We start from the raw sequence: 19306 nt of genomic DNA, 5'->3' as shown, positions 1-19306 counted from the left end.
CCTCAGGGGACCCTCCCCCCCCCCCCAAAAAAAAACACATTTACTTCCTGCCGTCTGTCAACTGTTCCTCATATTTTTTTTCCCTTTACTACAGAGTCCCAGTTGTGTGGCTGTACTTGAGTGAAAATTTCTAACTAGGTAAGCATATTGGTTAACAGAAAAACTCAAAAAAAAAAGTAAAAGGGGTGTGGTTGATTATCCTGCTGTTCACGGTAGAAAACTACTATAGGGAAGCAACTACGCCAAAACAGGATTTCAGAGGAGGAATGTATCACAGCTATGCAAGAAGTCCCATACACCCCAGAAATGTTTTCTAGGCTTTTCAAGCCAACTGTGGAAATGCTTTTTGTTGGGTGACACTAACCATGGAAATGCTTTATGTTGGGTGACACTAACCACTTTTGTAGCTGGTTACCCTTCTATTCTGGTACAGGCAAGCAACTTAGAAAATTCTAGGCAGGCTGGACTTGGCAAACTATCATCTGCTAACAAGCACATTTTCCCTCTAATATTAGAAATATCTACAGCAAGAAAAAAACAAAAACTTTCAGATTTTGTCAGAAATATTCTCAATTTTGTTTCTATTTCAATTTCACAAACCGTGTTTAATAAAAAAAATATTAAAGTGAATTAGAAAATTTTTAAGGCACACAAATTGAATACACAAATTTTAGGGTAATGTGTATTAAATAGATTTTGCATGCACTAAATTAAGGCACCATAGTGCATGCTAACAAATGCACATCACTATCAAGTATCTCTACAAGTTTACTAGAAAAGTGGCACAGAAAATTTCTCGTATACACTTTCAAAATGATGACAGCAGCTAAGCAGGAGGAATTTTCAAAAATTGTAAGCACCATTCCCCCCTTAAGAATGAAAAGCCACATGGAAACACTCCAATTTTGCTGTGACTGACAACAAATTGGCTTTTTTTTATTCCTAGCCTAATTATCGTAAAAATAAATTAAAATCTTTCTACCTACCTATAAACAGTCACCTCTAGGAAGCAACCATAAAAAGAAAGATGAAAATTAATAAAAAGAACTAGTAGAAGCTGTTTGTTTCAGAGAGACTAGGCCAAAGCTCTTAAATATGCAACAAGCTGTTAAAAATTCCCACAACTGCACTCCACCATATACATGGAGACAAATTCTATACTGTCTATACTGCTTCGTTTTAAGTATATTAAGACCATTTTTCCTGAGTACAGCATTTTTGTGCAAGACATTGCCCCCACCACTTCCATCCACAGAAAAAGAAAAAAGCAAAACTGAAATTTTGTGGTCATTTACCCCACCACTAAATCTGGTCAGACCTTTATATTATTTTTGAACATAATGCAAAGCATCTCACCTCCTTTGTGGGTAGAGTAGTCCTGCATATACGTAATCATCTTAAAGATCATACAGTGTAAACTAGCATGGAAGAGTACCAACACCACACCCAAGCATGGGAAAGCAGTATCTGAAGAAAATCCCAACCCAAATCAATTTTATTCAAGTTCCCCTTGCATAGTTTTATGTTCATAATGAAGCAGCCTATGGGGCCCTTTTACTAAGATGTGCTAAAAAAAAAAATGGGCTTAGCATGTGCTAATGTGGCACTTCCCTGCATGCTAAGCCCATTTCCTGAGGAACCCTAAAAAGACTTTTCGTTTTGCAGGTTCCATGCTAATTTTTCCATTAGCCTGTGAGACTTGCAAAAAAATTAATGCAGAGTACTTATCACCTCCTGTTTAGGAGAAACTAATTGCTCCCTGTGTTAACTCAGCTTTAACCAGTTAGTGTGTGCTATCTGGTTAAGCCTTTCATGCACAGTCTCCATAGGATACATCCCCCTCCTTAAAAAAAAAAAAATTAATAATAATAATTATGGCAAGCCTTTTTCTCCATTTTATGCACTTGTTAACACTTAACACCATTACTGAAGGGCCCCTACATTTCTGGTATGGGTCATTAAACATAGAAAAGAGAATCAGAATTTGTTTTTTTTTTTTTAAAGGTCTACAGTATGATTACAAATAGTTGTGTGTGCATATAATATACACACACACAAACATACAAAAACATGTAGCTTTGAGGTGAAAATAGATGTAATTTTAAAAACCCACAGACACCACAGAACTCTGCATCAAAAGCTGCATTTCATCACGCCCTATTAAACCCTCTTTAAAAAAAAGATAAAATCTACTTAACTTGATGTGTTGTGCGGGTGTAAATTAAAATGTGCCTCTCTACAGGAAAAGAGCATGTACACAGAAGTGCATGCTAAGGGCGAGGGTAGGGAAGGGTGACAGGATATTTAAGACAAATCTCAATTTGAGACCCTTCTGAAGAGATTTCTGTAAAACCCATGTACCTAAAAGAGATCATTTTGCAGTCTTCCTTGCAAGGTGACATGATTTAGTGAATACTCTTTACCCAAGCATTTGATTCAGTAAAGGGTACTAGACACCAAAAATTTGGAAGCTAAGCACCAATTCTATAATGGCAATACTGCACACAGTTGCCGTTACACAATACTAACCTAAGTCTGCATTTTGGCACCTAACGTAGGGGGTCTTTTACTAAAGCTTAGCTTGAGTTATCTGCAGCAGGGTCCATAGGAATAAAACGGGCCATGCTGCAGATAAATTGAGCAAAGCTTTAGTAAAAGACCCTGCAAACCCAATATTTAGCACCCTTTTTAGAATGTGAGGCAAAGTGATCTAACTTTCAGAGTCAATACATAATTACAGTTTGCATTGCAAAGGGAGACCAGTCAACAAAGTCAATGTAGGAGATTCCTGAAAAAAGAGGGGCCCTGTTTACTAAGGTGCGCTAGCATTTTTAGTGCACGCCAACAGTAAAGACACCCACAGGAATATATGGGTGTCTCTAGAGTTAGCTAAAAATGTTAGCGCACCCTACAGTGCGACTCAGTAAACAGGGCACCACTTGTCAAAGCTGATCAGGGTCAAAAGAGCTTTTAGAATTCTCATTGTAATCTTCCGAACACCACAAGACAGCATAGAGAAAGAAAAATATATAGGTAAGCATATGGTCTTGAAGTTATGATTGTAGCTAATAGAGGGATGGAAGAAATCTAATCACATTAACAATAGGGGGAAAAAAACTCCACCAAAAATTGCATTAGTAGCTCCCTTAATTCCCACGTAATGATAACTCACAGAAGGAAAAGGCCTCAGTTTTTTTTGTGAGCGAGAACACCACCATCTCATTTTTTTCACATCAAAGGCATTAAAAAACGTCCTGAGACTATAATGTTTTTATAGACAGAATCCTTTCAGGATAAACTTTATATCAAATTATTTCACATTTTTCAAATCTTTTTATAAGAAAAAAAAAGGTGAGAATCTGCTTATCTGATAACAAATGAAAGCTAGCTTTTTGTGGTGTTCATTCCACTGCTTCAGGGAATCTTTAAATCTTAGCAGTAGATTTTAGTCTGTTATACCTCTCTCTCTTCAGAGATAAAAGAAATAATATTCTCAGGTGTTTTTTTTATGCCTGTGATGTGAATAAAAGTTGAGCGGTGTGATGTGGTGTCCTCACTCTCAAATTCTGAGGCTTTTTCCTCTTGAAGTTATGATTACAGTGAATGAAGAATAAGTTGGTCTAGGAGGGGAGAAGGAAGCAGGAGCAAAAATGAAGGTTTTATTCATGGCAATGAAGGTTTTATTCATGGCTATGAAGGAAGAATGTTATAGCAGTAGGTAGTACTTACTGTTCCTGGTTCTCTCTCTGCTCCCGCAGTAACCAAGAAATGCACAGATAAGCCCCGTTTCCGGGAGAGGCAAGATTAAAAATAAAAACAAAAAAAGAAAAAAAAAAGGGAGGAAAAAATTAGAACACAAGCCACAAAAAGTTTTAAAATGGCTTTTATTTATATAAATCATTGCACATTCCTAATACAGTGATTTACTGGGGGGGTGGGGGGTGGGGGGGGGAACTTACAGTAATTTGTAAACACAATTTAATTTACAGCTTAACCATACATAAGACTAATTTTCTATTTTGCGACAGAATAAATTACTTTTAAAACTCAAGTGCAATTCTGTCTATTCTTGTTGGAAACTGTAGAATTTATGCCTATTAAACCTGAACTGTAACAGAGATATTGTATGAACTCAGAAAAACAAAAATTAAGAACTTCAAGGTTAAATGTCATTGCTTTGAATACCAACGTGTGTTGTGTGAACAATTGCCTGATTAAGAAGTTCACAGTATTCCACAACATGTTGCAGGCCACAATTGTTACACTATGTTCTTGCCAAGGTGTCAAAAAAAAGTTTAACAAATCTACTGACTTCCAGACACCCGTTTTGCTTCACATTAAGTATTACAACCACTCGAGATTTATAGTGAACTCTCTCCATTACTGTGATTATGAATACTTGGTATATTCATTGGCAAGTTGTAACGGTGCGTTCTAGTATAGGCAGTTTTGTCTCTTTAGACACAGAACAATGTGCAGCAACTCACAGATAAGGACCAGCTGTGATAAAAGTCCTAATCAGGCTTGCTCTGCCTCTCACCTCTGTGGTGATCAGAATCATGGTGCTTCTTGTCATCTTTTATTGTCAAGTGAGACTGCCCACCCAAAACATTAGAGAGGGCAAGAAGGCCAGCAGTGCTTCCAAGTGGCGGGATCCCTGGGGGCTGCAGACCTGACGGATGTGGCGTAAGAGGAACTGGAGGTCCATGGCCATGAGAAAGGTGTTGAGCTTGCAACTGCTGCTGCTGTTGGTATTCACAGGACAGAGGATAACGGTGGAGAGAAGGAAGATGGGGGGAAAAAGAACAGGGGAGAAGAGAGGGAGGGAGAGAAAGAAAGAAAAACCTTAGAACAGCCAAAATTCATGATCATTTATAAACTATTTAAGTCTATTTTAAGTTTAAAAGCCAAGTCCATTACTACAAATTCTAACCCTCAACTACTATTTACTGCAAAATTCACAAGATTTACTCCCTCCCCATCAAAATCAAGTCAATTTATCAATGATGTCTGTTGGGCATATCTATTCAAAAATACAGTAACACCAGCCCTGCTCCCTTCTCCCTCACCAATAGAAAAAGTGCAAAAACAAAAGTTTCCTTCACTAGGGGGGAGGGGGAAAAAACATACAGAATCCCAGATAATATATAAAATGGGCAGCCATCATTTTGGATCATCATAATTAAATTATGCATACATTCACCTTCCCATCTCCTCAAAAGACACTTTAATGTCTGCCCTGTCACCTTTTAAGGGCTTGGCGACAGTGAAACAGAACACTGAAGCAGTTGGCAGATGCCTCACAGTCCAGCTGGCAGGCTCATTAGCACTTAATTAAAAACTAGATACCTGCCATAAGAAATGTGCTCAGAAAGGAGGTCCATCGGAGCACCAATTACCATTATTACCTGCAGTGCACAAGGATGTGTGTCCAGTGTTTCAAATTAAAGAAAGGGGGAAAAAAAAGTAGTTATGCAGGCATAAGCAAAATCACACTGTGGTAATTAACCACAGTGTCCATATCAGTAGAAAAAAGGCCAGAGGATTACAAAGAAGCAGAAATATAGTGCCAAAAAAAGAAAAGGAACTTTCCTTCTACTCCCGCCCCCTCCCAATTCACTTTTCTCTCTGTAATTAAAAATCAAACCTTTTGCTTCCTCCAGTGTAATGCAGACGTCTGAAAGCCTGATATGTGGACACATCTACACTAAAAAGCTAGAGTACTCATTTTAAAGTGTTAACAGAGGGCAACCAAAAAAATGTTTTCCCTGTTTCAGCTGAAATTGAATCTGCAGCCAAAGCCTAAACCATAAACTGGATGTTGGGCTCCTCCTTGTGCCAAAATGAGAATAGACCCCCCCCCCCCCCCGTCCCAAAAAAGAAGCCACCCCCGACTCCACCTGGGCCTACCATACAACCCCTGGTGGTCTAGTGGCCATTCATGGCAGGAGCAATCCTCATTCACTTCTGCCCATGCCATCTCCATTGTCAAAATGGCTGCTATTTCCAGCGGCAATCTCACAAGATTGTAGTGCCTGAACACAAGGAGCCTCCCCAAAATTCTGGTTTCAGCTGAAATGCACTGTATTTTCAGCCAATACCAAAACAAGGCCAAATACAGATTTTTGGCATATTTTTTTTTCACCAAAACAAACTCAGTTGGCCTCCAGTGTTATTTTTAAGACTGCCCTTTCAAAAGTGCTCCAACATCATTCAAACAGCTTTGTTCAGAAGATGATTACTTTCCAAAATAGTAAAACAAAAAAAAATAATTAAATAAGAAATATGCACTTGGACAATGAAAGAAAAAATTTGAGGTGTTATACATGGGACCCGCCCAGAACAGGATCATACCTGGTCCTTTATTTTCAGCTCTAGGAGACCAAGGGAAAGAAATATACAGACATGACCAATAAAAAAATATATATACAAAGGCCTTCGGGAGAGAGAACAGATTTGAAAGGAATCCTGTGCAGAAGGAATGGATCCTCAGAAGCTTAACCGAGCTTGGGTGGCAGAGCCAGTGGTGGGAGGCGGGGCTAGTGCTGGGCAGACTTCTACAGTCTGTGCCCTGAAAATGGCAGATACAAATCAAAGTCAGGTATACACATAAAGTAGCACATATGAGTTTATCTTGTTGGGCAGACTGGATGGACCGTGCAGGTCTTTTTCTGCCGTCATCTACTATGTTACTATGAAGTAAGCCTTTGCACTGCTCAGCAGTACCACTGCAGTCTCAGAACAAGCTGATGGGGAGAGGGTACAAAAAAATGGTGCTAACCACAGGGTGCGTGCCAATAGTCTTAAAAAATTGACTAAAATCAAGAAACGTTCAAGAAGAAAAATTATCACAGCAAAGTTAAAACAAGCCTATAACTACAATGTAACTTCCATCTAGGTGATGGTGTGGGAGTAATTATATCTACTTAAAAGACTATGCAATGAAGCTAGCCTCAGGGGTAGATGCTGTGTATCACAATGCAGATTTGTGTTTTCCCTAGGCATAGAATAAAAATATAACATCCAGCTGCAGCTGTGGAAGCTGCTTGGCAGCATTTTATGGCTCCAACAGGGAAATCTCAGCCCCCCTACTCAATGGCGACATCTACAGACCCAATTGAAACTAGGCTAGTAGGACTCTAAAGCAAAGTGCAGCAGGTTGTGGCCACTGGGCAAGGTCTGCTCTTCCAATGCCTGTGCTGAAATCGGAGGGATATAAAACAGAGGGGCAATCCTGTGTAGCTGGCTACAAATAAAGGGCCCTGGTGCCATAGGCAAACAAAAGTTATGTCCCAATCAGCTGAAATCCCCCTGGAAGCACAAAAAAGGAATATGCCTAGAGAAGGAGGGGTTATGTAAAAGCTACTTTGATATCCCAATTCAAAGCCAATCTAAAAGTACTATATCCCAGAGGTGTAGCTAGGTGGGGCCACAGGGGCCTAGGCCCCCACAAATTTCACCTGGGCCCCTGGTTTTGCTGGTGGGGGGGTCCCCAAATCCTGCCAGCTGAAGCCTTGTCCAGCACCGGTCTCTGGCGCTGCCGTGTTCCCTGCCCTGATCTCTCTTCCTCCTTGCATCCTGCATGCTCCTTTTAGTGAAATTGAGCATGCCAAAACCAGCACCTAGCTCCCTTTGAATACTCACTGTAAACGAGGAACATCCAACATGCGGCCCACAGGCCAAATGGAGGCTGCCTGACCTCAAGATGCAACCCACTTCAAGGAGGGGGGGGATTAAATAAAAATGGTTTTACCTATTAGCTAGCACATATGATTTTAAAGCACTGTTTTTTGGACATGAAGTCACAGTTGCAGAAGAGACCCACAGATTTTGATGAGCATATGGTATACTAAAATATTTGTCAAATCTACATACACACACATGGATTTCTGTTCATGAGGCCCATTGCTGAATACACAGACACTCCAGCTATATACACTGACAGACATACCTGCTTCTCAGATGGTATATAAGGCACCAAGTCCATTTCCCTCTTTCAAGAAGCCAGACTCCCAGAACTTGGTTTCTCCTCCAACAGTGATCCATGTGTGCTTCAGTAACTTCCTACTGCTCCTCTTTCCAATTTTCCAGTGCCCCTCCTTTTCCCAGTGCTCCACCCAAGGCCTACCTGCTCAGTTTCCAGGCCTCTTTCCCTTGCTGCCTTTCAACCAGCTTAACTTTCTTCCCTCTTTGTTCTTACAGAGGACGTATGAATACCCCATCATACTAATTAAGAGGTGGCAGATGCACTAAGTGCTGCTGTCATCCTGGTTGATGGAAGGATCTGGAGACAGGACTGCATAGCAGTCAGGAGAGTGGGGACAGACAGAACAGCACAAGAAGATGAGAACAAGAGTTATGCCAGAGCTAGAAGCTGGCTGGATCGGATACAAACAAACAAAAAAATCTTATGCTACTCTTAAGTGTTGAAAAGTGCTCAAGTGATTGCTTTTGTAAAAGTTATTTCCAACACATTTTAAAAGTATCATCAAGTGCTACAAAGATACCATTAGATCCTTAAAATTACTAGGGTCTCACATGTCAAAATGCCTTTTCTTTCAACTTTTCCCATTATTCTAATCCCTCTGATCTTCTGTATGCTTATTTTTGTTCTTCTGGTCTATTTTCTCTTATGGCTACCCCCACCCCCATTTTCCAAGACAGAGAGCTTCAGTAAACCACAATAAAAAAAACTACAAAGCCTTGAAAGCCAAAACTGGTGTTCTACTCATTTTAACAACGAAGCCTTTGTAGATGCTTCATCGCTAATATATTTCCAAAATGTCCAATAAGCTTTTTGCCAAAGGTGGTTAGGGGAAGGGGGAGGCATAAAACCATAGTAACTTCATCCAGTCAAAGCTCTGACCCTGAACCTTTAATTTTAAGAGTAAATTCATTAAAGTGGATAAATATCTGGTTCTTCTCAAGATATTTAATAACCTGTGCATACAAGTATACAAAAGAATTGTTTGAACCATTGAGATTCTACCAGCCAACCACTTGAGTTTTCCCTCGAACAAAAAAATAAGCTAAGCACAGATCCTTTGATTAATTTCACTGCAAAGTGAACACATTGGACTATTGATATAAATTGTTTACTTGGTACTAGTTTGCACTGCTAGATTCTTTTATTAAGATGCCCTTAACCTGACCACTCAGTGCACAACCTGCATAAAAGCATTTTGTTTTTAAATGGGAAAGGTATGAACATTTTATATTCAAACTAAACAGCTGCAGCAGTCAACAATAAACCTTAAAAACAAAAGGTTCTAATCTACTCAGTCAATTCCTATGTAAATATTTTCATATTATGCTCTACAAGGGGGTACAAAGAGAGAAACACCTAAGTCTTCTAAATTCAATGCCAGAAGACCACAGCAGGGAGGAAAGGAGAAAGACACGTGTTTCAAACACTTCCAAGCCATGTAATGCTGAATTGATGTAAATTTACAGTCATATACTTTTCGTGGACAATTTTCAAAGTGATTTTCCATGTGTAAAAAGATTCCCCACAGCATTGGCAGCCAGCAGATTTTGAAACAAACTACAGGGAGTTCCCCTTTTCAAAGACCATATGCAGGTCTGCTGAATTTTGTCTTTGGTATGAATACTTAAGGCCATGCCAAGAAGACCTGGATCAAAATTGGAGAAGTGAAGTTGGCTAAGTACAGAAGTGACTTAGAAAGTAATGGAGCATATAAAATATACAGAACAAGACTATGTACTATATACATGCCCTTTACCTAAGCAAATGAGACACCCTAAACCTGTTCCAGAGTTTTAATGAATGATGAAAGCACTCAGTCAAATGTCTTCATTCATGATGCCCACAAGATCTAAACCAGCTGCAGGATTTGCATTTTTTTCCTACCCTTCAATGTAACTCTTGTTTAGTGTAAACCTTAAATTCCTCATTTGCAAAAGTATATTTCAATAAGCAAACAAAACTAAAATTTAAAAAATAAGGACTTACTAGGCAACATACTCAGAATGTTTTAAATTACATTCAGTGAAGACTTGGTAAATTAGAAAATGCTTATGTTCATTGAATTGTTTCCTAACCTATGGTCACGCCATGAAACAGACTACTGCTGGATGAATGGAGATATTGCTAAAGCAGGCATGTACAATATTTTCGTTAACATTTCTGCAAGCTGTCACTTAAAGCAGGATGTGCACATTAATATCACAGTGCATTGCTATAGCACTAGGTTGCACATTACTTTGGAGGGTAATTGAGTATGATTTAAAACTATAACTTACATTTACCTGAATGCATGTGCTTAAAAATCTAGAAAAAAATGAAGTAAAGACCATATGGCCTATCCAGTCTGCCCATCCATACCAGCTACTATCCCTTCCTCTCCCCAAGAAATCCTATGTACTTGACCAAAGGTTGCTTGAATTCAGATATAGTCTTCATCTTAGGGGCGCTGGTGAGCACAGCCTAAGATGGATGCCTGAGTCAACAGCTCCTCCAAACTCAGTATTGTTTCCGAATCATCTTACCGGTAGGGATTTGACAAGTCCTGCTGGTTGTGTGCGTGCCTCACCCATGGCTTAGTCTAAGCCGACTAAGTTGGACATTTCCTCTGCTCTGACCCAAGGGGTCAAAGTGTTCTAAGCTGGAGCTTCACTTGCTGCAAAAGCCAGCAGCCGTTAAGGGCCCAGAGCCTACTCTGGGGGCGCTTATGGAAAAACCTTTTACAAGTTAAAGATTTGCAGAATGAAAAATAAAGATTCTATGGAAACATTTATGGAGGGTGTATCTGACATTAAATCACAGTTGGCAGTCATCCCTGCTGCGAACAGCTGTGTTGGAAGACTGGGTGCAGGCATAGGCTAACCAGTTAAGTGAGGTGCGTCATCAGATTAAGGCCCTATGGCTTTTGGATCGAAGCTTCAAGGATATGAACAACTAGATATGGCAGAGTAACATACAGATTCTTGGTTTACCCAAGGACTCAGAGGGTCCCGATAGGTCTCAATTTTTGAAGGGTTGGCTGCCTATTTTCCTGGGCCTTGACTTTTGAGTGTGCTTTTGAAGTAAAACCCTTCTCAGCGCCCGGGCCCAGAGGCACCATATCCTCAGCAAACTGTGGCTAAATTACTTAGCTACTCACAAGTGCTTGTATCTTACAAACTAATAAAACCAACGCTCATCTTAATATCAGGGCCATTCGATCCTTATTTTGCCAGATCTCAATGCTGCCACATAAAAACATTACAGGGACCCCTGAAGACCCTTGGGGCAAAGTATTGTAACACCCCACCTCCTGAAACCCTTGGTGTATTGGTGTGTGCCCTCAAGATATTTGAAATTATCGTTTGTAGTCTGACTTGCCAAGGGGAAGGGGAGAAAATACATGGAATTAAGTTTCTCCTTCCCTCAAAAAAAAAAAAGTGAGAGAAATATAACCAAATTTACTATTTCATCTTATAAAAATCAAACTCAAAGGTTAACGTAATTTTTTTTTTCTTTTCAGTAACTCAATCAGGTAAGTATTTAATCTCTCAGTAACTTAACAATATGTTTTTCTTTTTCAAATATTTGAACTTAAATTTTCTATGTGTGCTTATAAATATTTATAGATGTATTTTCATTCTCTTTAACAGGATTAACACAAATATCCCAGAACCAGAACAACTATCAGATAAGTTTATACTTCTCAACCTTAAAATGTATCAATCACCTTTACAAACTTTCATATTTTTATTTCTTGTATTTGATAAGAATTTGATTCTTTGTGGGGGGGGGGGGGGTTCTTTTTCTTATTTACAGGATCCCTTTAAGAGAATCCAGCAGATCTTCAGGTAAGTATGGCAATTTTCACAGCTACTTATCTGCAGCAGAACAAAATGTTCCCTAGAGGAGAGTCAAAATGCAGTATTCTTTCTTGCGTGGGGACCCGTAGTATTCTTCAGGGGTAGATTCACTGTTTTCTTCTTCTTTACAGTCTTCTTCCTAAACCTCTCTTAACCAAATTAAACTTGGGAAGAAAACCTTACCTCCCTATCACTGTTCACAGAACTACAATATGTGACCTTAAATGGTTAATAAAAAACTGTGTGGACAATTAAACTAATTGAAATAAAAGTAATTAAAATATTCCCTTTCTTCCCAGCCTACTCTTTATTTTTGGTTTGCCTAAACTAAATTGGCAAAATAGAGGCTTGAGCAGTCACTCTCTGATTCTGTCAACACACCGTTTAATATTTCAACACACACACTCCTGAACATTTACATCTTCCTTATTTTCACCATAGGTTCCATCCAACTCAGCAATCTAAACCCCACTTCCCTAAATTATAGCACCTCCTTTAATTATCATTAGCATAAGCCTCACCCACCAGACCATTCACCTCATCCAAAACCACACCAACTCTTCCTTAAATTGCCTTTAGGCTTCAGTGTAAATAATAACACTTTGTCTCTAACTCACTACTTCCCTGTTTAACTCAGGAATTTCCTTCCAACCACTCTCAAACTGCTTCCTCTTTCTTTCTTTGTCAGAAACTCTTATAACACATCCTTTCTTCTCAGCCGCTTCTGCCTTTCTCAGCAACTGATCAGCTCGCCGTTGCCTAAGCAATGGAACCTCATGATGTATCTTGACCAATAGCAGTGGCTCTATTGAACCCACTTTTTTTTTTTTTTTTTACTGATGCCTAGAATCCTGTCTAGCCCAACTGATTCTCCATTTCGACATTTAATTTTCCCACAGAAAATAATGGAAAAAGTATTATTTTCCAAGTGAATTGGACCCCAAATTACACCCAAATCAGCAAACCAATCAAACATTACAATGCCCACTGAATCATAGTTTTACTTTTCAAAATCAACCAGTTTTAATCAGGGGCGTAGCCAGCCTTCCGTGGGGGAGGGGTCCAGAGCCCGGGGGAGGGGGACACATTTTAGCCCTCCCCCCGGCGCCGCCCCCCCCCGCCAACATTGCCGCCCCCCCTCCCGCCGCCGCTGCAGCCTACCTTTACTTTTGCTGGCGGGGGATCCCACTCCCCGCCAGCCGACGTCTTCTTCTCAGTCGCTTCCTGCTCTTCAACTTGTTTGCTGACGTCCTGCACGTTGTACGTGCAGGACGTCAGACTCAGAGAATAGAACTGTTCTCTGAGTCTGACGGTCAGCAAACAAATTGAAGAGCAGGAAGGACTGAGAAGACGTCGGCTGGCGGGGAGTGGGATCCCCCGCCAGCAAAAGTAAAGGTAGGCGGCGGCGGGTTCGCCGGAAGGGGGGTCCGGGGGTGAATCTGCGGGGGCCCCGGCCCCCTCAGGCCACACGTAGCTACGCCATTGGTTTTAATGAACGTTACACATTTTTCTTTAATAAACCCCCTTAAAAATAAGAAAATAAATTAAAACACTAATCAAAAATGTAGTTAACCCTTTAACCACTTCTTCCGACGAAGCTTTATTTTTAAACCCCGGCGGAGACCCCTTTTAAGCCCCCCCAGTAAAAACTACCATCTAAAATCTTCTTTTTCAATTTTAACCCCTCCCCCCCACACAGAAAATGTTAAGAGGTTATTAACAGCCCATAAATACAGGAAAAATAAAAATCCAATTAACCCTTTAATTTTTATAGTCCCCGAACCCCACAATTTAAAATAAAACATAATAAAATTTTGAGTCACCAGACCCCTTACCTGAACCCCTAAGGTTCCTTGATCTGGCAACCACCACAGGTTCCGGTCCCAAAGGTCCCCAACAAAAATTGGGTCCAAAAATAAAAAGACCCCAAAAAGTACAAAAATCCCTGGAACTCCGGATGGGCAGCTCTGAAATAGAGCCCCGGGCTTCAGTGAGGCTTAACTGGAGCTCCAGGGATGGACTGAGCACGTGCAAACTTTGCACTTGCTCAGTTCCCCCCCCCCCCCCCCCCCCCCCACATTTCCCGGCAGGCTAGACCGAAAGCCACACATTTTCCTGCCGAGTACTACTAGTTAAAAATACTAACTAACTAACAAACATTTCTAAAGCGCTACTAGGGTTACGCAGCGCTGTACAATTCAAACATAGAAGGACAGTCCCTGCTCAAAGAGCTTACAATCTAAAAGACAAGAGAACAATCTAAAGACAAAGTGAACAATCTAGAGGACGAGTGAACAGTTAATTTGATAGGGTGGATGGATTGGGGCATTTTATATTTCTCGAGCGGTTAGGCGCCGAAGGCAGCATTGAAGAGGTGAGTTTTAAGCAGAGATTTGAAGATGGGTAGGGAGGGGGCATGGCGTATGGGTAAAGGAAGATTGTTCCAGGCATAGGGTGAGGCAAGGCAGAATGCGCGGAGCCTGGAGTTGGCAGTGGTGGAGAAGGGTACTGAGAGAAGGGCCAGCCGGAGCGCCATCATTCGTCACGTCTGGATGCATTTTGACGGCGCTCCCGGCTGTGGAGCACCCTGGAGCCCCCCTGGCCACCAATGTCAGCTGCAACTGGCCTAAAGCAGGCCCAAAGATGCCCGGACGGTCCGGGCAGCGTCAGGGACACCCAAACTGGCCGGAACACCCCTGGGCTGACCAGGACAGCAGCGTTGGCCACCGAAGCACCCCTGCCACCCAGGACCAAGCAGAATGGCCAGAAATGGCCACAACAAAGCCTGGGGAAGCCCAGGTAAGTTTTATTTAACAAAAATATTAACCCCTTAGGGTTACAATATGGCATACATTATCCTACTAGGCTCTGGGTCACTAAGCAATATTGCCAAAAATCTTGAATATCCTGATGCTCTATAGAATTTTATTGCGGAACAGATAAGCATGGGAATGGAGGCAAAGTGAATGTGATTCTTGTCATTTTGTACTTGTTGGATATTCATCTATTCAATAATGTTACTATGGGTGATACCATACTAACTGTCACAGTGTGCTGTGTTAGTAATTTAGTGGGGTTGGGATTAATATTTTAATGTATATGCAGTTAGTGGGTAGGTACATGGGTTATGGTGGGGTGGGGGGAGATTTGGATTGTTGAATGCTCTTCCAGGCATAGGAATTGGTTTATAGTTATGGACAGCCTATTGCTGTCTGTTGGATATGTGTTATTAGTTGTGACATTTTCTGCTACTCACTCCTTGCTATTGTGGACCATAGGAATGTAAGTAGGTTCAATTGGCCTGAGCCCTTCTGGTGTCATGGTTAGAGAATTAACAATCCAGTAAAGAGGGGAAAAAAAACTGGCCACATATTTTCATCATCAGTGGGCAGATATGGTGTTCCTTCAGACATATAATTACCCAATAACTTCCACTTACAATACTTCAGGAGACCCATCTTAATCATCATGAGTTATTTAAGCTAGCGGATACTCGTTATAGGGTAGCTGCATTTTCACAGGCTGCCCAGAACAGGAAGCAATTTTAATACATTGATCTGTGCCTTTACAAATTGTTTCAGCAGGGAGGTGGGTGTTTTTGAGGGCTAAAGTTAGGGATCATCAGATTTGTCTTCTTACGCTGTATGCACCCATTTGCCATTCCCCGGTTTATTATCATTTTTTTTGTTAGGGACCTGACGGTACTTTTTATGGAAAACTTGGAGGTACTCCTGGTGGGGGGGGGGGGGGGGGTGGTGGAGGATTTTATCCTGGATTATTGATAAGTGCAGAGACAAACAATTCTCTGCTCGATACATGGAGGAGTATTCTGCTCCATTATGGACCCTTGGGTTGATTTTGCCCATGGCTCTTTTGGACCATGTGGTGATATGCTTCAATTTAGATTTCTTGGATGAATCTCAGTTTGTTAAAGGGTGGAGGCTCAACATCAACTTTCAGATCTGGACTTTCAGGGTAGAATCAGAAGGGCCATAGAACAGTATTTTCAACGTAATGATCCCAGGGACACTGATCTCTTAATATGGTGGAATGCCTTCAATGCCACCATCAGAGGGATGATGACTGACATACATTACAGGTCTCCATAAACACCAGGCAGCTAAGCTTGGTTTGGATAATGAAATAAGGAACTTGAAGTCAAGACATGCCTGTACTAAGGACAATGCACTGCTTTTGCATTTGCAAAGTTGTGATAACAATATACTCAAATTTATACTGTACATGAGTGCATTTCTATATTCAAACAAAATGCCAGCTATTATGAAAGATCAAACAGGATGGGTCGCCGTTTAGCGCAATACTTGAAGGGTACTTCTGAACACAAAGCAGTGCATTGTTTACAAACAGAGCGAGTGGATCTGCTGTGGATATTTTGGACCAGTTTCACATCTTTTATTCTACTCTCAGTCAGGATGGGCAGCATTCTGATAGTGCTAATATCAAATAGGTTTTGCAAGATCTGCCACATACTACCTTATCAGAATCCCAGCATTAAGAGTTGGATGCACAAATTACAGAACCAGAGGTTTGGGAAGCTTTATTATCTTTGCCAGTTGGTAAGGCACCCAGTCCAGAAAGGATACCATTGTAATTCTACAAGGTATTTGTGAAGGAGATCCTCCCTGGACTGTTGATGCGGAGCAGTTGGGGGAAGAGAGGTTGGTGGTTGGGAGGCGAGGATAGTGGAGGGCAGACTTATACGGTCTGTGCCAGAGCCGGTGATGGGAGGCGGGACTGGTGGTTGGGAAGCAGGAAATACTGCTGGGCAGACTTGTACGGTCTGTGCCCTGAAAAAGGCAGGTACAAATCAAGGTAAGGTATACACATATGAGTTTATCTTGTTGGGCAGACTGGATGGACCATGCTGGTCTTTTTCTGCCATCATCTACTATGTCACTATGTTAATGCTTTAGATATCTTGGATATTCTGATAGGCACCCTAGTAAAGGTGATGGTTTTGGTGCATCCTATGCCTGGATGTGATGAACATCTTGTAAGATTACAGGCCCATTTCTCTAATAAATGCCGATGGCGAGATACCTTTCTGGAATCCTGCCCTTGTTGATAGCACAGGAGCAAACAGGTTTTGTCCCGGAAAGATCTTTGGATAACACTCGATTGTGTGATCTGCTGCTTGTGGCACAGTTTTGATTTCAACAGATGCTGAGAAGACTTTTGATAATGTTGTGACTCTACTTGTTCAACGTACTCCAGTGGTTTGGGCTGGGTGATCCTTTTATCAGGAAGATTCAGATTCTGTACACAGGGCCCATGGCTCATATTAAGGTCAATGGGCATCTGTATGCCCTTTTCACTCTCCAGAAAGGCACTTGCCAGGGCTGTCCCCTTTCCCCATTACTTTTTGGTATGGCCTTGAAGCCTTCGATTTTAGCGATTAAGAAGTCTCCTTAACTCAAGGACATTAAGTTTCAAGATGTTGAGCATAAAATTGTGGTTAGTATAATGCTGTGTCTTCAGAGTTCTTCCCTCTCTTCTTTATTAGAATTGACAAGTTTAGCTCTCTCTGGATACAGGATCAATTGGAGGCAATCTGAGCTTATGCCTCTGAATAAATACATCCATGCAGCAACCCTGATGGCCTTTCCCTTCCAATTAACCAAGTTATTTTCTATTTAGGGTTCAAGTCACCTCTACATTAGAGTTAATGGTGGCTAGGAATGAGGAGTATTTGCATTCTATATTTGATTCTGTGCTTGAGAGCTGGTCTCCGTTTCACTTGTCATAGTGGGGACGGATGGAATCAGTACACATGGTCCTTGTTCCCTAAGTACTTTATATTTTGCAAATGGGACCCATGCTTTTGACCCCCCTCCCTTTTACAAAACAATGGAAAGGAGGTTTAGAGCCTATGGCAGGGTAAGCCCCCACTTTTGGCTATGGCTAAACTGACGCAAAAACAAACAGGAGACTGCAGAACAGATAACCAAACAGCAGCAGTGATCCAAGGAAGGACAAACACAGCAAGAGTTTATCCAAATGTCAACTTTAATGGAAAATGGACCCAACCTGGCCAAGTTTCATTAAAACCTTTTTTTCAGGGGTCACATAGGTTTCCACAATACATTCACAGATTCAATGCATGTACTGCAATACCCGAATAGAAAAAGTTCTGGTCCAATTCCAAGTCAGTAACCACCAAGTCTCCAGCCCAAATTCAAAAAGCACAGAGTTATCACATTGCTTTTTTATTGAGACAGGGAGGACAGTGGCTGAAGAAAGTTGTGGACACTTTACAGGCAAGTTGGCTGGAGCAACAGTTTTCATCATTGACCCTACCTCTTATTTGGTGAGCACGATACTGCCAATTTCCCCTGATGTCTGCCCTACAATTTATTTCACACTTGAGGCTATTCGGACTTTGCAGACGTTGAGGACAAATGGGCATTATGTACACCCTATGGTACACAGCTTTCATGTGTATTGGTAGAAAGCCTATCTCTTGGCAGTGCTAGAAGAATTGCAACATTTGGACAATTATATTTTCGCTGGATGAGTCCGGGATGCTTCTCCAGATTATGAACACTCAGCTCCCGATTGCATGCTGGAACTGGTTTCTATAAGATCCTGAGGGGCCAATGGCCTGAAGGCAGAAGTATAGAGTCAAGCTGGGAATGGAACTTGGGACTGACCTGGATGTGATACAGTGGAGAAAGGTACAGCAATCTACACATTCTGTATCCTTGTCAGCCTCAATTTGTCAGGTGGGTTTCTGGATTTTGCATAAAATGTACTGGACGCCTTACAAAATGTCTAAGTTGAGTGCAGAGCATGAGAGCCATTGCTGGTCCTGCCACGCAGCTGCTGGAACATTAAAATATGTACTTTTTGCTTGCCTGAATCTGCAGACCTTCTGGGTCCTCTGTCTAGGACCATATAAGGTTGCTAATTCCAATATCTGAGCCTTTTACTTATAGTTATTTGGAAATCCGTAGGTCTGGAAAAATCCTATACTGAAGCAGATGACTAGCTTTTTTTTTTTTTTTTTTTTTTTTTTAACCCAGTAGCATTGAAGTTGATTGTTACTCATTGGAAGGACAAATCTGCTTTATCTATGTCTCAGTGATGGAACATGGTTTGTTTATATTGCCACTATGAGAAGGAAGCAGATTCAATGGTCCACTAAAGTATTGTAAGTGGGAGTTAACTGGATAATTATATGTCTGGGATATGACTGATGTGTTATATATTCTTGTCACAGCTATTTAATATGCGTTTTGTTTGCTTTTAAAAAGTATTAAAAATACCTGAACTCAAACCTAGGCTTCATCTCCATCACTTCCTCAGGTGGATGTTCCCACCAAGTCACCCCTTTTCCTTAAAGAAGAATTCTCTTAGATTACTTCTGAGTCTGTTCCCTTTCACCTTAATCCTATGACCCTCATTCCAGAACTTCCTTTTAGTTGACTCACCTCCTATGTATTGATGCCATGGAGGTATT

At 41.0% G+C, this 19306-nt stretch overlaps 1 protein-coding gene across 10 annotated transcripts in view; it reads right to left on the bottom strand.

Annotated features, from left to right (window-relative positions):
* Nucleotides 1-19306, bottom strand: part of TLE1 (TLE family member 1, transcriptional corepressor) — a 309424-nt gene that overhangs the window by 148743 nt on the left and 141375 nt on the right. For 6 of the 10 annotated variants that reach the window (XM_030193702.1, XM_030193707.1, XM_030193703.1 and 3 more), the window contains 2 exons: nucleotides 4541-4745; nucleotides 3730-3746 (listed from right to left, as the gene is read on the bottom strand). In XM_030193702.1, the coding sequence (XP_030049562.1) occupies nucleotides 3730-3746; nucleotides 4541-4745 (222 nt within the window). The remainder of the gene's footprint in view (nucleotides 1-3729; nucleotides 3747-4540; nucleotides 4746-19306) is intronic. The other 4 variants (XM_030193704.1, XM_030193708.1, XM_030193706.1 and 1 more) reach the window with 1 other exon arrangement.

This window comes from Microcaecilia unicolor, chromosome 2 (genome assembly GCF_901765095.1).
Source record: "Microcaecilia unicolor chromosome 2, aMicUni1.1, whole genome shotgun sequence".
Classification (NCBI taxonomy): domain Eukaryota; kingdom Metazoa; phylum Chordata; class Amphibia; order Gymnophiona; family Siphonopidae; genus Microcaecilia; species Microcaecilia unicolor.
This window is presented reverse-complemented; position numbering and strand designations above follow the sequence as displayed.